At 44.3% G+C, this 19,829-nt stretch overlaps 1 protein-coding gene across 1 annotated transcript; it reads left to right on the top strand.

Moving 5' to 3' along the window:
* The first annotated feature begins 4,805 nt into the window (after positions 1-4,805).
* STX12 (syntaxin 12) lies at positions 4,806-18,680 on the top strand. Its single transcript, XM_057380289.1, has 9 exons — positions 4,806-4,970; positions 8,489-8,558; positions 10,352-10,451; positions 12,189-12,326; positions 13,211-13,254; positions 15,017-15,122; positions 15,582-15,654; positions 15,823-15,905; positions 17,239-18,680. The coding sequence occupies exons 1-9, from the start codon at positions 4,856-4,858 to the stop codon at positions 17,329-17,331; spliced, it is 822 nt and encodes a 273-aa protein (XP_057236272.1). The 5' UTR covers positions 4,806-4,855; the 3' UTR covers positions 17,332-18,680.
* Positions 18,681-19,829: the final 1,149 nt, after the last annotated feature.

The raw sequence follows: 19,829 nt of genomic DNA, 5'->3' as shown, positions 1-19,829 counted from the left end.
GGGTGCAGGGTGCGCTGGGTGCAGCGTGCGGGATGCAGGGTGATGAATGCTGGGTGCGGGGTGATGAGTGTGGGGTGCTGGGTGTGGAGTGCCTGGGTGATGAATGCTGGGTGTGGGATGCAGAGGGTCCTGGTGTTCCCACTACCGGGGTCCCTTCTCAGAAGCAGGTTCTGTCCCACAGCCACACTGTTCRCTCCAGAGACATGGTGATGTGTGGGCTGTAACGGTGGTGATATCTTCATACTGTGCACCCTCAGAATACAGAGCGAGGAGCCAGAGCCCTGGGAATCCTCCTTGCTGAAGCACAAAACATCTTAAACACAGCAGTGCCATGGGGAATCCCTCAACAGGTACTGCTGACACTTTAATTTCTCCTGCAAAACTCCCTTCCTGCCCCATGAGCTTCCAGTCTTTCCACTTCCATTGATGTCGCAGGTGGTGTGAGTGTGACTCCCAGAGGGGCATCTGTATGGGCAGACAGCAAAGTTTCCTCAACACATTGGACCAGAGTAAGTCATGGGCCACCAGTCTCTGCTCCAGGCTCTGCTCCTGCACCAACATTTCACTACCCAAAACTTCCCTTCACTACTCAAATCCCCAAAGTACTCAGCAGTTGCGTGTCCTGGGTCTAGGGAAGCTAGACATGTCAGGGACTGGCAGCATGGCCCAGCCAGTACAATATCACAGTAACAAATCTGTGCACCTGTTGTCAGAAAATTACTGGTATTTGGTCTAAATCAGAACTCAGGTGACACTGGTTTTCCCTTCTAGCACTGCCACAGACTTTCTGTGCAGGCTCAGACAAACCTTTTAGTKTCCCCTCCATTCCAGTTTCCTGTCTGCTCCACAATGTCCATATTTCACAAAAGCCTTGTGATCATTGTCCCTGTGCTCAGGTAACACAGGCACAAAGTGCACRATAACCCACACTCCTGTACCCAGGAGCATCCTTCTCCAAAACTCTCTTCTGCAGCCAATACTAGAAGCTCTACAGACTCCCAAAATCCTGCATCACCTGCAATACCAATACCTATTGACAACATCTTCAGGACAGAGACACAGAAACTGTCTGGTGGCAGGAAGTCTGAGTTCTGCCAAATCCACTGCACTGTCTGCATGAGCATAACCAGCTGCTCCAGCCAGAAGCAGCAGCAATTTGTGATGAGACACATCTTGCAAGGGCCTGGGCTTTGATGTGTGCAGCACAGTGGCCCTTTGAAAGCTGCTGAAAGCCCTTCTGGGATTATCTTTTGCTCTCATTCTCATCCTATCCTTTTGCTAAGCATCTCCCAGTGGCTTTCCACAGCAGTGGGTTCCATTTGCCATGAATTGGTTTGGATTCCCATCAAACAGCACCTTCTTGGTTTGAAACAAATTAAAGATGCTGCTCAAAACCTTGCTGTTGATAGTTTTTCCAGCCCAATGTCTGACCTGCTACCCAGCCCCAGGACTGGTGCTATGCAGACAYAGATGCACTGCGCTCCCCTGAGCCATCAACATCTTCCACCTCCCTAATGCAGCAAGTGGTGTCCAGTTTGTGCAAGGTTTTCCAGTACCAGGAATTTTACTGACTTTAACAGTGAACTGTCATTTGAAAGAAAGTGTTTTGCCTTGTGGTGGSTCAACTGTATCACATCCTTGTCTGCTTTTCATTTGCTGACTATGGATATCTGGSTCTTGTGCCTGGTTTACTGTTGACAGATGCAATCTATAGCCTAATTTTAAAACCATTTAGGCCATTTAGCACCTTCCAGCCCACCAGCACACAGGCTGCCTCTGATTTTAGTGCCAGGTTGCTGGAAAATAAAATCACGAATGAATGATCAGCGAGCAAGGAGTTTTCCTTGTGGGAAAATGTCAAATKTGCTCACCCATTCAGTTGCCTGTTCCTTGGAGCCTTTGCCTTCCTGGTCAGTACTGTCATAGCCTCTCCGGAAATAAATTGCAGCCAACAAGCTTCATTTCTGCCTGGTGAGGAGCCTGGTTATTGCTGTAAGGACAGTGGGAACACAGATGACTCTCCAAGCCACACCATAGTGGAGGGGTGCTGGCTGAGTGCAGCACAAGATTCTGTCTGGTACACACAGGCAATGATGCTGACAACTCCAATATCATGTTTTGTCCATGCAGCCTACAGGTCACCTGCTTCCCACGCCCTATGTTGAAACTTTCCAAGGATTTTGAAGCACTACAGAAAATTAAGGCAGTCTGTAAGGTCTCTGCTGCAGCTTGACAGACTCTCCTCTGTGTAAGCATGCCCGAGATGGTCAGATGTCATCATCAGTGCCCTGTCCCCTGCATCCCATCCATGATTGTTACTGAACCATGGGATCCTAGAGAGGAACTCTTCTGCAGAGCTCCAGARYCACTCTTCATCCAGCATGGYCAGGGGGATCCTCCAACTCAGAGGGATACAGATAKGGCATATCATTTGAAAACACAGCAGAAATGCAGGTCATGCTTAGGTAGCATACCCAAACAGGAATGAGTACAAGATGCCTAAAGGTGTTTCCAGGACTTCCCAACCCTACTTTTCCTTACTCCAGAGATTCCAGGATCTCCAAACATCAAGCCTCCATGACCTGCTCATGTCCAGCCAGAGGTCTTCCACCTAGCCATGAGCTGCTTCCTACTGCTGTCTAGGAGCAGTAAGCAGCAATTATATGAAAAGTACCTCCAGAGAAGAACTGATCCTRACAGGCAACTCTGTCATCACCTTCTTGCCTGCCAAACATTGCTGTGCTCACTAGGAATGCACATCTATGATCTCAGAACTAAAATCACCATGCAGCTTACCAGGCTTCCAGGCATCACCTTGATTGGAGTGGCCCACAGTGCTGCTTTCCTTGTAGTTTTCCTTCTCTGCATCCATTCTGTGTTTCAAAATCCTCTTTTGAACTGGCAGGTCTGTAGTTCATCCAACCAAGCGGCCACAATGTTTTCCATATCCTGTTTCCCTCTCCAGGGATSACTCCAAATTAGATTTATGTCTGTGAAGTTTTTTGAAAACTGTTGTGAACAGGCATTACAGGCACTCYGGACCTGCTAGTTGTTTTCTTCTATGATTTGATTTAGCTTATGAAGAAGATCCTAAATTCATGCTAGCAGCATGCAAGCTGGTGACTTCTGTTATGGTAAAGCAGCGCAGATACCTGTGTGTGATCCAGCCTATCCTTCCTAACCTCACATGGATATGCTCTTGCTGCCACCCTCTGTTGCTCCCCATGACAGTTTCTTGGAAGAGAATGATCCCATCAGCCCCAAGAGAAATCTATCACTGAGAAAGGACTTATCTCTCTTAGAGGGCTGGGGATTATTTTTAGCATGAATCTGCACTGCTTAGTCCATAGGCAGAAATGCAATGCAGGTACAGTCCCAAAGGGATTGTGAAGCAGCGAKTGCAGGTGAAAGACCCATGTGTCACACAGCATTGTGTGTGCCACAAGCTGCCTTGCACCTGCGAGTGACCTCAGCCTGTGAGTCATKCTTCTTCTACTGCCCATTTGTCTGCAGGATTCATTTCTCTGTAGCTGGTCCCATTTCACTGAAGAAGCGTGAGAAAGATTCCTTTATTCTTGATTTGCAAGCATTTGTGTTATTGCTGGTGGGATTGCTTGGCACTGGAAGCACAGCTCCTCCTCACCCCCGGCCAGGCTGTCACTCCAGCCCTCACCCTGTCTGGATCATTTCTCCTGTATCAAAGACAGTGTACCCAGCAAAAGATTCCTTTATTCTTGATTTGCAAGCATTTGTGTTATTGCTGGTGGGATTGCTTGGCACTGGAAGCACAGCTCCTCCTCACCCCAGGCCAGGCTGTCACTCCAGCCCTCACCCTGTCTGGATCATTTCTCCTGTAACAAGGACAGTGTACCCAGCGAAAGATTCCTTTTTTCTTGATTTGCAAGCATTTGCGTTATTGCAAATTGTCTGGTACTGGAAGCACAGCTCCTCCTCACCCTAGGCCAGGCTGTCACTCCAGCCCTCACCCTGTCTGGACCATTTCTCCTGTAACAAGGACAGTGTACCCAGCAAAAGATTCATTTTTTTCTTGATTTCCAAGCATTTGCATTATTGAAAATTGTCTGGTACTGGAAGCACAGCTCCTCCTCACCCCGGGCCAGGCTGTCACCCCAGCCCTCACCCTGTCTGGATCATTTCTCCTGTAACAAGGACAGTGTACCCAGCAGGGCCAGTGAAGTGACTCTGCCCCTGCCCTCAGCCTTGGTGAGGCCACACTGTGAGTACTGCATTCAGTTCTGGGCACTTCACTTCAAAAAGGACATTTAGGTGCTGGAGCATGTCCAGAGAAGGGCAACAAGGCTCRTGAAGGGTCTAGAAAAACATGTCTTATGAAGAACTGCTTTTGTTTAGTCTTGAGGAGGCTCAGGGGGGTCCTCATCGCTCTCAGCAACTCCCTAAGAAAAGGTTGTAGTGAGGTGGGTGCCGCACATGCTGAGAGAGGAAATGGCCTAAAGCTGAGACAGCAGAGATTCAGCTGAGATATTAAAAAAAAAAAAATGTTTTCATTGTCAGGCTTTGGAAGGGGCTGCTCAGGGAGATGGTGGAGTCACCACCCTGGGGGTTCGAGAGGTGCGGGATCTGGCGCTGGGTGATGTTTTACTGGTGTTACAGTGGCAGTGCTGGGTGTACATCGGGGCGGGATGATACTCCAGGTGTTTTTGGATGATACTCCAGGTGTTTCTGGATGATACTCCAGGTACTCCTCACGCCAGCCGCCCCCGCCCTCACGCCGGCCGCTCCCTCCCGCCGCCCCTCAAGGCGCAGGCGCGGCGGCCGCGCAGGCGCGGGGCGGGCGGGCGCTGTCAGCGGGGCCCGCGCTCCCTCCGGCCCGGCCATGTCGTACGGGCCGCTGGATCCGCGCGGCCCCGGGGCGCCGCCGCCGCCGCCCCGGGACTTCGGCGGCATCATCCAGACATGCAGCGGCAACGTGCAGCGCATCGCGCAGTACAGTGAGTGCGCGGCCGGGGAGGGACGGGGCGGGGCGGCCCGGCAGCGCTCCGGGGGCGGGAGAGCGGGGGTGCGGCGGGAGCCGGGGCGCGTAGAGCCTCCCCTGAGCGGTGCCGGGCAGGGTGTCCGGGACGGGCGGGCTCGGGCTGGCCTCCCCCCGGGCCGGACACACGGCAGGCGCCGGGCGCGGTGATGCCCAGCCCGGCTGCAGGGCGGTGTCTGTCCGTGTCACCGAGCCGCCCCTTCCCCGTGGCACCGCACCCCGGCCAGCCCTGCCGCTCGCCCTCCGTGAGGGGMTCCGGGGGCAGCCAGAGCCCGAGGTGTCACCGCGCCCGGGAGCAGCTGCTGTTCCAGGGATCTGGAATGGGGATGAGAACGTGCGGCTTTTCCCCTCGCTTCTGTTCTCGGACAGGATGTCCCTAAGAACACGGTGTTGCAGTGTCTTGGTTGCGCGGTTGTATTAGAGAAAGTTATGGGTATTGTGTGATAATCGTTGAAATCTCAGTACTGATCCCTGAAGTGCTGCTCATTCAAGCAGTCGCATCCAGAAGARTCTTTGATATAATCCTTCCTAAGGATACGGCCTTTGCTAAAAAAAAAGACATTAATTGTTCGAGTGCCCATGCAAGTTTTTAAGGGCAAGATCAGTTGAACATGTTAGTTCCTCAGAAAGCTGGTGACTTTTCTGATGATTCAAAGCTATTTATGTTACTGAAAATGCTTTGCTCAGTCATGTTCATTTCCTCTTGATGTAGGCATTGCTGAATTGTTTCAAAGTTTGCCAAATAGCTTAGCTTGTTGGGTTTTTTTTTTTTTTCCTTTTTTAGCTTTTTTTTTTCCTTTATACTCCCCCTTTCTCCCTTCCACGGGATTTCTTTGAGCCTCCTGTTCTAAGCAGCTCAGCATCTCTCTCTCATAGGACAGGCATCTGCTGTCTCATGACCTGCAGCCATCCTATCTCCATGCACTGCCTATCTCGAATTAAACAAATAGCCTTACAGTTTTATCGAGGTGGGTGGGAACACACAAAACATCTGACTCAATGTTAAAGTAATTAACTTTATTGCACACTATATAAAAGCTTTCCATTTAAGCCTAAGAGAAAAGATATATTGAAGCCTTAAGGCTGTCCTCATTGCTTCTTCCATCTTCTCTAAGGAAAAGAGCAGGCAAGCAGTATGCATTATTATTCATTTATTTGGGGAGTCTTTGTGAAGTGAGAATTTCACACCAAATGTACAGAAATCTGGTGCATTGAGCTGGCAACTGTTGTTTGCACAGATAATGTAACAGTCTTGYGTCTAGAGCAGAGACTGTAGTGTTTCAAGAAATCTTTGCTGTCAGTTAGTGAGTACATGGAAAGCTCTACAGCCTAAAATCAAAATGGGTTGGAGACTGAAAGCTGTTGGCTGAGGGGTCTCTCTGTGTTGGTGGATACYCACTATCCAAAGAATAAAGAGCTCCAACCTCTTCCTTTGGTTTCTCAGACACTTTACTCTCATTTTGTGTAGACTGTGTGYTTTGCTATTGGCTGAGATAAATTAAACAAAGCAAACTGCTGAACCTGGCTCAGGGCAGGACAGACATCACATTTCCTAGCCTGGAAATGGGACTATGCAAGAATCTCCCAAGCTGAGAAAAATAAGTCACAGAGTGTCTGGACATTATGGCACAAATGCTGTTTGCCAAGTCCTTGGCATCCACTTAGAGTGCAGTCCRTGTGCCATTTGTCACCAGCTTGACTGAATTTTTCTGACCTTCCTGTGTCTGACAGAGCTGTGAAATATGTGCAGTCTTGCTTGCTGGAAGCCAGGCTCAGTATGTGAGGAGCTGCCAACCAACTCCTCACTGTATGACCTAATAGAAGTCTGAAATTCTAGGTGAGAATACTCTTGGTAAATGTAAAAGCTAATTACTGGCTAATTACTGATTAACTTGTATTGCAGCTTTAGCTGAGCTGCCCTTGTTATAAGCCATTGGACATCACTTTAAATGAAGTGGCCATTGCAGGGATCTGATGCATCTCCAGCAACACATTTAATCAAATGCAGAGGCTCCAGGCTGAAAGCAGAAGTTACACAGGAGGGTGTCTCTGAATTGGAAGAAGCTCTTGTTAAACTCATGGGATAATTCAGTTCAACTCAGTAGCCTGTGGAGCTGTATTAAGGTGATCCTCCTTGGTCTTGCCTCTCATTGCATGATGCAATAGCATAGATTTCATGATCGATTTGGGACGATCAATCTTTGTGCTGCTGTTGTAAGTGCTGAGMCCAGCACTTCAGTAAGGATAAAAATTGTGCTGCTGCAAAATAAAGTGGATCAGYTTCTTGAWCTGTCCAAAGCCMAGCACTTCAGTAAGGAKAAAAATKGTGCTGCWGCAGAATAAAGTGGATCAACTTCTTGATCTGTCCAAAAAGTATTCTAAGGTAGAGGGAATGGGGAGAGAAAATGGTACTTACTTTTCAGGTAGGTTAATGGTTTGATGTGATTCATTGTGTGGTTTCATGATCATGAGTGCCTACACAAGCAAAATAGTGGGAAAACATTGGAGATAGGGGAGAAAGAGGTCTAAAATATCTCTCTATGCTGCAACATGATTTCAAATTGACAAAGGCTAACTGTGAGGTGCACATTGCCTACTGCTGTTCTTCAAAGATTATTTGTGCCAGTATTGTGAAAGGTTTGGACTATGATGAGTAGAAAAATCCAGGTCGGGGGCATTTTTGTCAAACTTACAGCAACTCCTGGCTTTTTTTTTTTTTTTTTTTTTTTTTTTTTTTTTTCAAACAGAGCACTGATAATTTAAGTAACTTAAAAATAATGTAAAAGTGGCAACACAGCATAGTCAAGTTATTCTGCAGCAGTGATAGGCTTAAATACTGAAATAGCAAGGCTGGTAGAAACAGCTCTGTTAGTTGGTCTAAAAAGGTTGAAGAAGAGGAGTGCACAAACTTCTAGCTCCACTGACTTCTCTTCAGGGTATCTATGCCTCAGTATCACTTTCTTATCTGAAAGTTAGTTCATTAGKCTGGATCATGTATAGGTGGGGATGTTTAAAATACACTTTGCATTTCACAGAATCCCAGAAYTGTTAGGTTTGGARGGGACCTTTGGAGTTCATCTAGTCCAGCCCCTACTAAAGCAGGTTCCCCTCAAGCAGGTTGGGCAGGATGGCATCCAGGCAGGGTTTGAATATCTCCAGGGAAGGAAACTCCACAGCCTCTTTGAGCAGCCTGTTCCAGGGCTTTGTCACCCTCTCAGCCAAGGAATCTTTCCTCATATTTAGATGGAAYTTCCTGTGTTTCAGCTGTGGCTGTGGCCCCATGTCCTGTCTCTGGACACCAGTGAGAAGGGTCTGGCCCCATCCTCTTGGCATTCACCCGTAAGATACTTGTCTTACTAGGTTAAGTCAGACATTGAAATTAATCTTTTGGGGAAAGCTAAAAGAATATGTTCAAGRAGGAATAAAATATGTTAGAACTTATCTGACTAACTCATCTTGTGATCTCTTTATCTTCAGCTGCTCAAATAAAGAATTTGATGAGCCAGCTGGGAACCAAGCAGGATTCCACCAAGCTTCAGGAAAACTTGTAAGTATTAAATGAGCRAACATTGGTATTGGTGTTCTTTCATTTCTGTCTGTACTCTTAGGAAAAGTGGGTTACTTGCTTTGGGGAGGTGCTTTACTAATTAAATTTAATACAGTCCTACAAACCCTGAATGACTAGCTGCATTAAGTAGTTTACTGGACAAGTTAAGGTGTTGCTGCAGGACTCTGGAGAAGCCATTCAAAATTGCTGGGTAGGAATAGTTCTTTCTGTATTGTTCTTCTGTGTAGTTTTCCTATAGACCCTTTATAAAGTCATAGTACCTCAATCATGCATTATCATTTTTTTGTCCTCTGAGGAGCAGTCATAGTAGCTTCACTCTTGGTTTAGAAGAAATTAATGCCATACCAGGTGCTTGGTCCTCACATGAGACCAATAAGGAAAAACAATAAGGAAACCCCATAACTGGTGAAAAAAGTAGCTCATAGTACAGATGGATTTAGGCAGTAGAAAGATTACAATTACATATGGCAGCCAAAATGTCATATATTATTTCAGAAGAGTAAAATGCCAGTGGGGGGACAATGTAAAAGACATTTTAAAAGGTGTAGTTCYAACTGACTCCCGCAGAGACTGTGCAAGTGCTCTCTGTGTCTGYGCATCTTTTACAAACTCGTGAAACATAAATAGCAAGTTGCASAAATAATAATTTTTGAGGTCATCAGAGAAAACTTGAAAGTACATTCTTCCCCTCTCTCTTCATRCAACAGTACCTTGAATCTCTGAATGCACAACTATACCAGTTTTTATAATAGCAATTTTTGGATAAGTTCATTACTTGTGGTGGAAGATATACACACCACATTTGTAGGATGAGATCAAGAGTCCAATTGGGAGAGAAAGGGATTTGTTTCCTTGAGCTGCTCAGTTGACTCAATCTCTGTTTAATCRGTAGATTAAAGAACTAATCGCTGGTGACCAAACAAATACCTTCCCATTTAACGTCACTGTAGAAGTTGCATAATCTCTTCTCTTTGGGGTGAGAGTGGCTGCACCCCACAAATTTTGCTTACCAAAATGCATGGATGGTTTGTCCAGTTTACATATACAGCTTATACGATAATGGAGCCTAAATGCCTTTGTGTTTCTATTGGGTCAAGTAAGTGGCTTTCACTTAAGTGTCTTGTACCCATTGAATGCAAAAGAAATTGCTTCTGCTTTTAGTATTTTGTGTCTTCCTGGTTTACTGTATAGTTTTTATATATTAATGTTAGATACTTCACTACCATAGCTTCATATTGCAATGTTGCTGGAAAACATAAAGGTTCAAGGGAAAGCCTTGCAATTTCTGAAGTAGAAGCTGGATTGTTCTTTTTTCTGACCATTATTTGTCACAAAAATGAAAAATTTAATATCAGAGTCCCTGTACTTCTGTCAAATGTACATTTAACCAGTGGAGTTGGTGGTTGTCAAGTGGAGAGTTAGTTACTAATTGGAGTTACCACAAGGAGTTCACGCTAAAAGAGGGATTATGTTCACTGAATAAAGTTGTTTCTCTCTTATGCCATTGGAGAAAAATGTATTTTTAAAGCTAATGAATTACATTAGTTAGGAGGGAGCAAGGAAACTATTTGAATCCTTTTTAAAAATATGTGGTCTAGGGTCATGTTGATGTTAAAAAACAAAGTACACCACTGATCGTTTAGGTTGAAAAAAYTGTACTGCAAAGCTGTGTGATCTCAGAACCCCTATTTAATCATCATTCTGAACATTAAAATGCTCAGAGACTGCTTTTGAAATAGAACTTTTTTAACTCTTTTGAACTTCTGTTTCAGACAACAGCTGCAACACTCTGCAAACCGCCTTGCCAAAGAGACCAATGAATATCTAAAGGAGTTGGGGTCTCTGCCACTTCCCCTGTCTGCTTCTGAACAGGTAGGCAAGCAGAATTTTCTGGACATATTTCTAGATCACTCGTTTTGTGAAACTAGAGTAGACCACAACSTCACAAAGCCTGAACTGGCACAGCTGAAGGGACAGCAGCCTTTTGCAATGAAGGATGATGGTGAAGTAGAGAAACTCATTAAGCTGGCTGCTTTTATGATGCTGAGAAAACCATGTTTCCCAGGGGCTAATAGGTATAAAACGTGAGAATAAGAGGCCCTAAATGTTTAGGGAGAACTCAGCAATTCTGGTTTTCTGAGTAAATTTTTGAAAAATAATCTTATTTACAAGTTACTTRCAAAGTGCCTGGTGGTGCAAGGTGGTGTTTTATTATGAGAATTCAGAGTAAACTGCCTGACAGTATGAAATGTGACATGCCAGAAAGCTTTCCCTTGCATGTGATTTATTGGTGGTGATGGGGGGGAGGGGAGGAAAGCCTACTCACTTAGCTCATATTTGAATAAAGCAAAAYGTGATGAGGCTAAGATTATGATTTTCTCTTACCAAATAGTAGTTCTCTCCCTGTGGGAAAGGGAAGGGACAGTCCTCTGCTGCTAGTGTTAATTCAGCACTGCCTGTTTTGGGATGCTGTTGTGGGATGATTTGGGGATGTGGGTCAGCAGATGTTGTCTTGGTCTAATTCTGTATTTAAGGTTTATGTGCCAGTTGAAAGCATGGYCGTGTTTTGCCAGTTTGTTCAGCAATTATTTTTCAGTTAATCCTCCTATGATGAACAAAATCCTGTCATGTGCATCTCACTGAATGCAGCCCAGGGAAAATTCARTCAAAATCTGCAGGAGCTGGCATCTGCATGCTGAGGATGTGTTCTGGCAGAAGGGTTGTTGCTTCCAGAGGGTTCAGATGGAAGCTTCAGTGTATTATGAGGCTGCTGTAGTGGSTTACTACAGAAAAAAATATATTTGAAAATAGTTATTTCCTTGAAATGACTGTTGAATTGATACAAGYTCACTGCAGGATTACAGTCCTGGAAATCCCACAATCTGAGCCAGCTGTTGCAAATRTCTCTATCAGAAAACATAAGAACTGTTCTAGTGTTGTCCTTGGGACAAGCTTTTCCTCAACATCTTGTTTTCCGTCACTGGAATGTCACTACACTCAAAGGAGTTGTCTTGTGGAGGCTAAATAAATTGACATTGTAAAATGAGGATGAAAAGGATTATTGCAACTATTTGGAGAAAAGATAAACTGAAATGATTATCAGCACTAATGTGTTATCTGAAGTAATAACAAGTTTGTAGTGTGGCATGGTTGGGAAAGACAGCTCAGGAGACTGGGACAGTGGGTGTTGTTATTAATTCTGGAATGGGGTTTCCAGTGTTTGTGAGAAGGTTAAGTACTGTGAGGTTGGCTAAGTAAAGAAACGGAGGGAAAAAGCCTTGTAGGTAACCAAAAGGTATGTAGTTAAATGTGGTGAATTACTGGAATGTGATTTGAATAAAAGTAATGGTGTACTTCAACTTGAAACTACATTGAAATTGGAGAGCCTTGTTGCACAAAACTGTCCTGCAGTGGGCAGGGGATGGAGCATTGGTATAAAGAATTAAAGCATAGTGGGCTTATTGTTCTCTCCAACCCCCCAGACCACTGRCACCAAAAAATCACTGAATGCCAGCATTCATTGTTGTTATTAAGATTTTTTTTAAGAGTGACCATCACTTTATGATGAATGGGCATGTCTAAACACCTGTTTGTATTTCAATTCTTCAGCGCCAGCAGAGGCTTCAGAAAGAACGATTAATGAATGACTTCTCCACAGCCTTAAATAACTTCCAGGCAGTACAGAGGCGAGTGTCAGAGAAGGAAAAAGAGACCATAGCAAGGGCGAGAGCTGGCTCCCGTATCTCTGTAAGTATTCATTGGAATTTTGGAATGACACAGTGAATTATTGAGTCTTCTGAGACATCTTATCCTTGCCTTCCAACCTCATACCTGTCTACTGACACCTTACTAGGTGCAGCTGAGGCCGTGATGCAGGAATTTTGCCAGTGCAGATGTTGAAACTAATCTCTCGTTTCAATGTGCTCCAGTGTCAGTGTAGAGGAGGGAAGGAATCCTGGTAGTAGCAAATGTTGCTGCAGATTAGATGAGGAGGCAAAGTATAGTGAATAGCAAAGTATTTTTTGGCAGGCTGCTCTTCACTTTGATGTCAGCCCTATGCTATAAAATTTCAGAGTTCAGGTGGAAGCTTACCACACCTTAAATTACATGTTACTATGTTGCTTTATATTCTTAACGGCTTCTGTCCTGCTAATATCTCCAATGCATGTTCACTGTCACATTTTGACAAACCCTTGTGGCTACCAAGAATTCATAGTAAAATGGCCAGTGGAAGCATTTCTCTCCACTTGCCTCAGGGCTTTCTGTTAACTCTGCATTCTGAATTTCTGCAAGGGAACACAATKATCCACTGGATTATGCTCTAAATTTTTTGCTTTATGTTGCAAAAGGAGGTGACAAACATTGGCAGCTGATCCAAGTACAAGGACTGGCTTCTTTTGATCATTCAGTTGCCTCTGATTTGCAGAGACAAGCTGAATCTAAAAATTAAGTYTAAAGATGAAGCTAAAACTAATTTTACATAACCTGAGTTAAATCTGAAATCTGCAATGGCACTGACATTCTCCAAGAATTCTCTGGACAGTTTGTGCCTTGGTCTTCCAGATGCTGCTGGTGATTTTGTGCGTGGTCCTGGTAGTCTGTGAGAGTAGTGACTCATTTATCTCTTCCAGGCTGGTGATCGGTTCAGAGAAGAACAGCTTGTTTCATTTGATAGGTAATAACTTCTTGTACTCTTGACTTCTCACTACATATAACTGAAGATTTTATGGTAATATATGYTACTCTAACTCGGGCCAGGCTCTGCTGGCTGATTGCAAAGCAAAAAGAATTGAAAAGCAATTGTTAGAGCAATGTAATATACTATGTAAAAAGCTGCTCATGACAGCATTTTATCCTCCTTAAGTACAGACTGTGTGATTACTACACTGAGGCGAAGAGCAGTGTCCTTAGGATGTGGCAGCGTGGAGTCCCTGGTGTTCTGGCCTGTAAACACAGGATTACCAGACAGGATTTCACTGTCTATGACTTTTTCCACCAAGAGCTGCATCTTTATTTTGTGTGTTTGAATGTTCTCTAGCAGCCCCAGTTGGAGCTACTGCAGAATAGCAGATGAGGCTGCCTAAAATTCAGAAGTCCTGGACATTGTGCACTGGCAAACAAATCCTAGAATGTGCACAGCAGGACAGCATTACTATAACCTGTCAGACAGTTGCTCTGCTTCTGCAGTAACAGTGTGCCTGTGTGGTACATGGCTTTTAAAAGTTGTATCAACTCCACAGTGTTGTGGAGAGAACCTGAATCCCTCCATAAGTATCTGTGATTWCCGTGTCAACTGGGCTGAAATCTGTTGGCCCTGTCTGTATAAATCCTTTCGGTTGCTGAATCAAGAGACCTTGCTTAGCTGTCTCATCCCTCCTCTGCACACTTCATCTGCTCAGCTGCTTGGTGTGTGTCCTTGGTTAGCCCTGGGCTTTCACACTGTGCCAGGAGTGAAACACCCAGGTGTTCAGTTATGCAGGTGCTAGGATGGGTTTGAAGGCCTTACATACTAAGCAGTGGAGCCCAGAAGCCCTTAGCACTGTGAGAGATGATGGCACACAGAGCTATTCCACATTCAAAGCTGTTTTTGTATGCTGTGTGTCAGAAACTTCTGCTTCAGAGATCTGCAAACCCTGTGGACATCTCAAATCTGAATTACTGGAAKGCTCAGCTGAGTCTGACCTATTCATGTAATTTATTTTAATTTCTTTAGGCACTTTGAGACCTTAAAACTTAGTATTTAGTGTTAGAAAAAACATTGGATTGGTACATACAATGCTTTCTGGTGCACTTCTCTGTTGAAAAGATGGAGATGTTGCCTTGAAGAGCTTTATAAKCTGAACATAGAGATGGTTTTGTATTATAGGTGCTGGCTCCACTCTAGTTGATGTAATTTCTGCAGCAGTTGTGAAGAGCCATCTCATCAGGAGAGAGGTAGATTGGGATGCAGAGTTACTTGAGTTTTAATCTCCAAATGCCAGATAGCAGTCAAGAATCTTCAAATTCAGATGCTTGWTAGGTGTTCTTCTGTTCTGATAATGTGCTTGCAGGGTGCTTTATCTGAACTTTCAGCCTGATTTCTCCTTTTTGGAGGGATGATGAGAAGGAAGGAAGGTACAAGTATGTTTTTTTTTTTTTTAAGTGGAATAGAAATAAGCAGGTTTCTTCTATAGTGCTGTAGATAACTTCACATCCTATAACAAAATGTTCTRTGCATGTAATTACTTTCCAGTTTCTTCACATTGCCTGATCTGTCCCTTTTTTCAGTTGTTCCAGTTTGTGACTTGTCACAAATGGGTCCTGTCCTTGTACATATTGGCAAGGCCAAAAACCTGAGGGTTGTTCTGTAGAAAACGCTTCAGCTTTTTCACTTGGCCATAAAATGCAGCATGGAAGTACCTATAGTCAGAGAGAGACTGACTTTCCCTCTCTTTCAGTGGTGAAGATTGGAATCAGATGCAGTCTCAGGAAGAAGATGTGGCAATAACTGAACAGGACCTTGAACTCATTAAAGAAAGAGAAACRGCAATCAGGCAATTAGAGGTGACCAGTAAATCCTGCACAGTTACCAGTACTGGGAGATAAATCAAAGGAGTCGTRTAGTGTGAATTAATGGGATGGGCTGAGGAGAGCTGGGATGGTGGAGGAAAACAGTTCCTCATAGAAAGGACTGATGCCAAGATAATCTCCCCACTCCTGTTGATAGAGATATATTTTCACTCTGTGTTGACTGGTGCTCCTTCAGAGATGGCAGGAGCAAATCGTTACAGTGTTCCTACTATGCTAATTGCTAGTGTGATGAAACAAGTATTCAGTAGAAGGAGTATTGTAAACTCCTGTGTTAATCCCGAATTGCAGAGGGGCTGGCATCAAGTTAGCTCAGTCAGTGTATGCTGTTGTCTATTCTGACCCTTTGAGTGATGGTCAGAAGAGGTACTAAAAGTGAGGATTAGAAAAATTGTACCCAGTGTTTGTTGTAACTTGTTAAACTGTTGTCTTCAGGCAGACATTTTGGATGTCAATCAGATATTTAAGGATTTAGCCATGATGATTCATGACCAAGGAGATATGATTGGTAAGTGCATTTGGATAATAAGTTTTTTCTTAGTTCAGTTACATGTTTTGCCTACATGGATTAAAATTTTTCAGTATTTTGCATTAAAAATACTGTATTTCTGGTTGTAATTTTTAAACACTGAAGCTCTGAACTATTTTGCAATAAGCTCTCCTGTTTTTTCCATAGATAGCATAGAGGCAAATGTGGAAAGTGCAGAAGTCCATGTGGAAAGAGCCAGTGAGCAGTTACAGAGAGCTGCCTATTATCAGGTAAATTCTGTGTGCTTGCTTTATTGTCAGTGTATAGCTGAATAATAATGGAACAGGCAGAGTAAGACWCCAAGGACTGTAGCACACCAGACTCATTACTAAAAGCAGCTTATGCAAGCTGGCATTYATTCAAAATTGGCTGCAAGGAATATATAAAGCACTTGAGGCAAAAACATGGTATTGAAATTCAYCTTCTACTTCAGAGAAGATAGAGTCTGGCCCTTTACACTCTGCAAGCCTAAGTGTTTACCTGTCGTTGTTGTTGTTAGGAGTTAGCAAAACAAGCACAATGAAATTCTGATGTTGTACCCAACCTGCAGACATATCAGCCAAGACAATGACATGCAAAAATCTATGCCCAGACTCAGGTAACTTCTGGTGACCAGGAGGATTTACAACACTCCAGCTGCTGAGTTTCTGTCCCATASTCTGTGCTCCCTTACTCATCAAATCTTTTACAGTGGCTCTCAGTGCTGTATGATAGCCAGTGTTTTCTGTAGGTTCCTTTCATCATTCTTGTCCCTGTAGGCCCAGATTCTGTGAAGGGGTAATGGTTCTGCTTTAGTGGTCCWTTTTTATGGTCCCACCACTGCTGGGATTTCAGGCTTCCACGCAAGATTAATACTGKTCTCTTCCAAGCTGTTAAGTGGGAGGTACTGGAAGGCAATAAAAAGTTCCTTTTACCATCTGGCAGCGTTTAGTAGTATTCTCTCCRTGGCTTCCTTGCCAAAGTTATGAGGTATTTATAAATCTAAGTTTAGGAATTATTGGACATGTTTTGCATGTGTTTTCTTTTTCTGGATGGAAAAGGAAGTGATTATATATAACTACCCTCAAATCCTTAGATGCCAAGTTTAAAATATTTGGTGTATATGGATGSACTGTAGTTTCCTGTGATGAATAAAGTGAGCAAAGCTGTAAAATCCAAGTACAGTAACTGTATATTAAATCATTTAAACTGTAGAAATGCAACACCAAGCCCAAGTTGCCAAGRGAGATTGTATTGGAGAACTGCTTAGGAGTTTGATTAGGATTACCTGAAAAATCTAAATAGCTAGAAAGGTTTGACTTTCTCAGAGACTGGTATTTTCCTTAAGAGATGCAAAACCTTTCACATTTTGACTTAACTGCATCCCTAATACCACTGCACTCCTAAAATTAAAAACATTTACAGAATCATGGAGTTTAAGGAACGTATAAAAGCGTTCAGACTACACTGGTTATTCTCTCAAATAACTGTGGGAATCACCGAAGTTAGTAATATGAATGGTAGCTTTGCTTTTTCCTCTCAAGTGTTCCTGGCATCAGTGGCTTTTTTTTCTTCCCTTATTAGAAGAAATCCCGTAAGAAGATCTGTATCCTGATTCTTGGCCTTGTTGTGGCCTGTGTAATCATAGGACTCCTTATCTGGAAGACAGCACAATGAAATCTTCCCATGGAACCCAGTCTCACTGCTGAGATTTTTTCTCTCAGATCAAACAGGCTGACTAGTCTCGGAGATGAATTGACCACCCTGAGAGAGCACAAGCTGGAACTACTTCTAGTAATAGATATTAGCAACTAATGTGCAGATAACTAGTATTTGGACTTAGTGAACCATGGAGACAGTATTTATCAGTTTATATACAAATTATATTGTTTTATGTAACTAAAATCTTGTGGYTTTGCTTTCTGTAATGTATTATTCCCTGTCCCAGCTGTATGCTGAAGTGTGATCAATAATTGGAGATGTCTTGTTTTTGACAAGTGGCACAACTTTAACATTTTGTATGTGTAGGTAACTTTGTTGRATTGGAATGAAAATAACATTCAAAAACAGCACACCACTAGGTCACATTATGTAAATCCAGCAGTTTCTAAAGTCTCCCGTATCTGCCCCATGGTTTTATTGTCTCCAAGTGGCTGTGGTTCTAGATTCTCTTGAAGAAAAGTATGTTGTTACAGATTTGAGAGGCAAGGAGGGTGTGTGTGGATGGTAACTTGAACCACTTTSTGCTGGTCAGTTTAGCCTTGAGACTTGTAGCTGTGTTGTTTAATTTTTTTGGTGTGGTTGGGGTTGTTTTTTCACAAAATGCATCATTTCAGGGCAGAATGTTCTTTGAATTAGAATCTAACAGTGCAACCTCCTTAGACAAACTAGCTGGTCACTTACTAGTGGACAAATAAATCTCTTCCAATGCTGACTCAAGCACTAGGTATAAAAAGTTTAGCTGCTCGGTCCCAATTGTTTTTAGAAGCTTCCAGGGAGAAAAWCACATAAAAATGAGGAAGTGGGCACCTAAGTTTACAAGGTAGCAAGATTAGTGAAGAGTGTTAGCAGAAATCTTGCTTCTGAAGAAGTGCTCTTGAAGCTCACTTGTAGTGYACTAGTAAATGTGTGGATTGTGAACGTTCGGTATTTTCAATTCTTTATGAAACACAAAGTGCAGAAACTGGCTGAGTGAAGTGCTGGGWTTTTCAGACTGATGATGTGTGTGCAAATGAAAAAGATTGCTGGTTCTMGCTCATAGGATTGGGCAGGACACAGCAGCCACTCCCCACTTCGATGTAGCTCTGAACTGACGTGCACTGAGGGAACAGTAATCTGTCCAAAGCCCAAGGGGGGTGGTAAATGCAGCATACTGACCCATTTTGTATTTAATCCTTATTCCATGTCTCCTCTATAATAAAGTAAATGTGAAAGCTGGGAAGGGAGTGTTCTCCCAATTGCACAGTGGTTTGCACTACTGCGCCATCATTCCATCTAATAATCATCAATAAACACTTTTAAAAGCCTCTGTCATAGCTCCWTTCTCTTGCAGTTTAGACATTGGCACAGGTGTGTTTGCAGTTCCCTCTCTAAGCAGAGGAGAAGACTACATCAGCAAAGCAGTGTTTTCTGTGGCTTTAATTCTGTGATTCCTGATTTTTTGGAATGAAACTATCTGAAAATACGAAATTCCTTGCACAAGGACATACACAATACTCCTGTGCAGAGTACTGTGCCATAGCTGAGCCCAGAAAAATTAATCCCATGCCTCAGAGCAGCATTGGGTCTGCTCTGACTGTTTGCCTTTTGCTAGAACTTGGAGCCATTGGTGAGTCTGTACGATAAAATCTGACATGAAAGCAAGGGAACTGTGTTCTGCTCCTGTTTTTTTAAGTATTCCTTGGACATGGTAGAAGCTGTTGATTTGTGCCTGCCTGCTGTCAGGCAGAGTCCTTCGGGTGTCACACTGTCATAGAAAAGAACAAAAGCACATAGCTCCTCTCCAAGCCTAAAAGGGAGCATTATTTGTGGGCTCCTTCCTCTAGCCTGTTTTAGTCCTCTGGAGGWCACAGGTACAGTTTGCTGAGCTCAGGATTGCTGTAACTGCTTGACTTCTTTCTCCTCTCTGCCCATCATTGATCGTGGCAGTAGAACTGCTGCAGACACTATTTTTAACAGTCTTGATTGATGTTCCCGAGCTTGAAAAGTCACCGTCAGAAACTGCCGGTGGCTGCTGCTGCAGTAWTCTGGCACGGTGTGCCTGGCTCTCGGATGTTGCTCTACCGCCCTGTGCGGCACTCTGGGGAGCCTGGCTTGCCGTGAAAGGCAGGGACTGAGCGAGCCTGGCTGTGCCGGCAGCGCTCGGGGTGCGGGCTCCGAGCAACAGCCCTGGGGCTGACACCGGAGAGAGGCGGCTTTTGGCACGTACCGGCTCAGCTGTGTGTGCTCGAACCGCGGCTCTGCCCGGGGCTCTGCTCGGCCATAGGAGCTGTCCCCGCGTTCCAGGASTGGTACCGGAGCTGTCCGCGCATTCCAGGGGCGGTACCGGAGCTCTCTCTGCCCGCGTTTCAGGGACGGCACCGGCGCTGTCCCCCCGTTCCAGGGGCGGTACCGTGGCAATCCCTCCGTTCCGGGGGCGGTACCGGAGCTCTCTCTCCCCGCGTTGCAGGGACGGC

This window comes from Malurus melanocephalus, unplaced genomic scaffold (assembly GCF_030028575.1).
Source record: "Malurus melanocephalus ecotype Western Australia unplaced genomic scaffold, MMel_1.1 scaffold_442, whole genome shotgun sequence".
Classification (NCBI taxonomy): domain Eukaryota; kingdom Metazoa; phylum Chordata; class Aves; order Passeriformes; family Maluridae; genus Malurus; species Malurus melanocephalus.
Note: the sequence above shows the minus strand (reverse complement) of the source record. Positions and strands in the feature narration are given on the sequence as shown.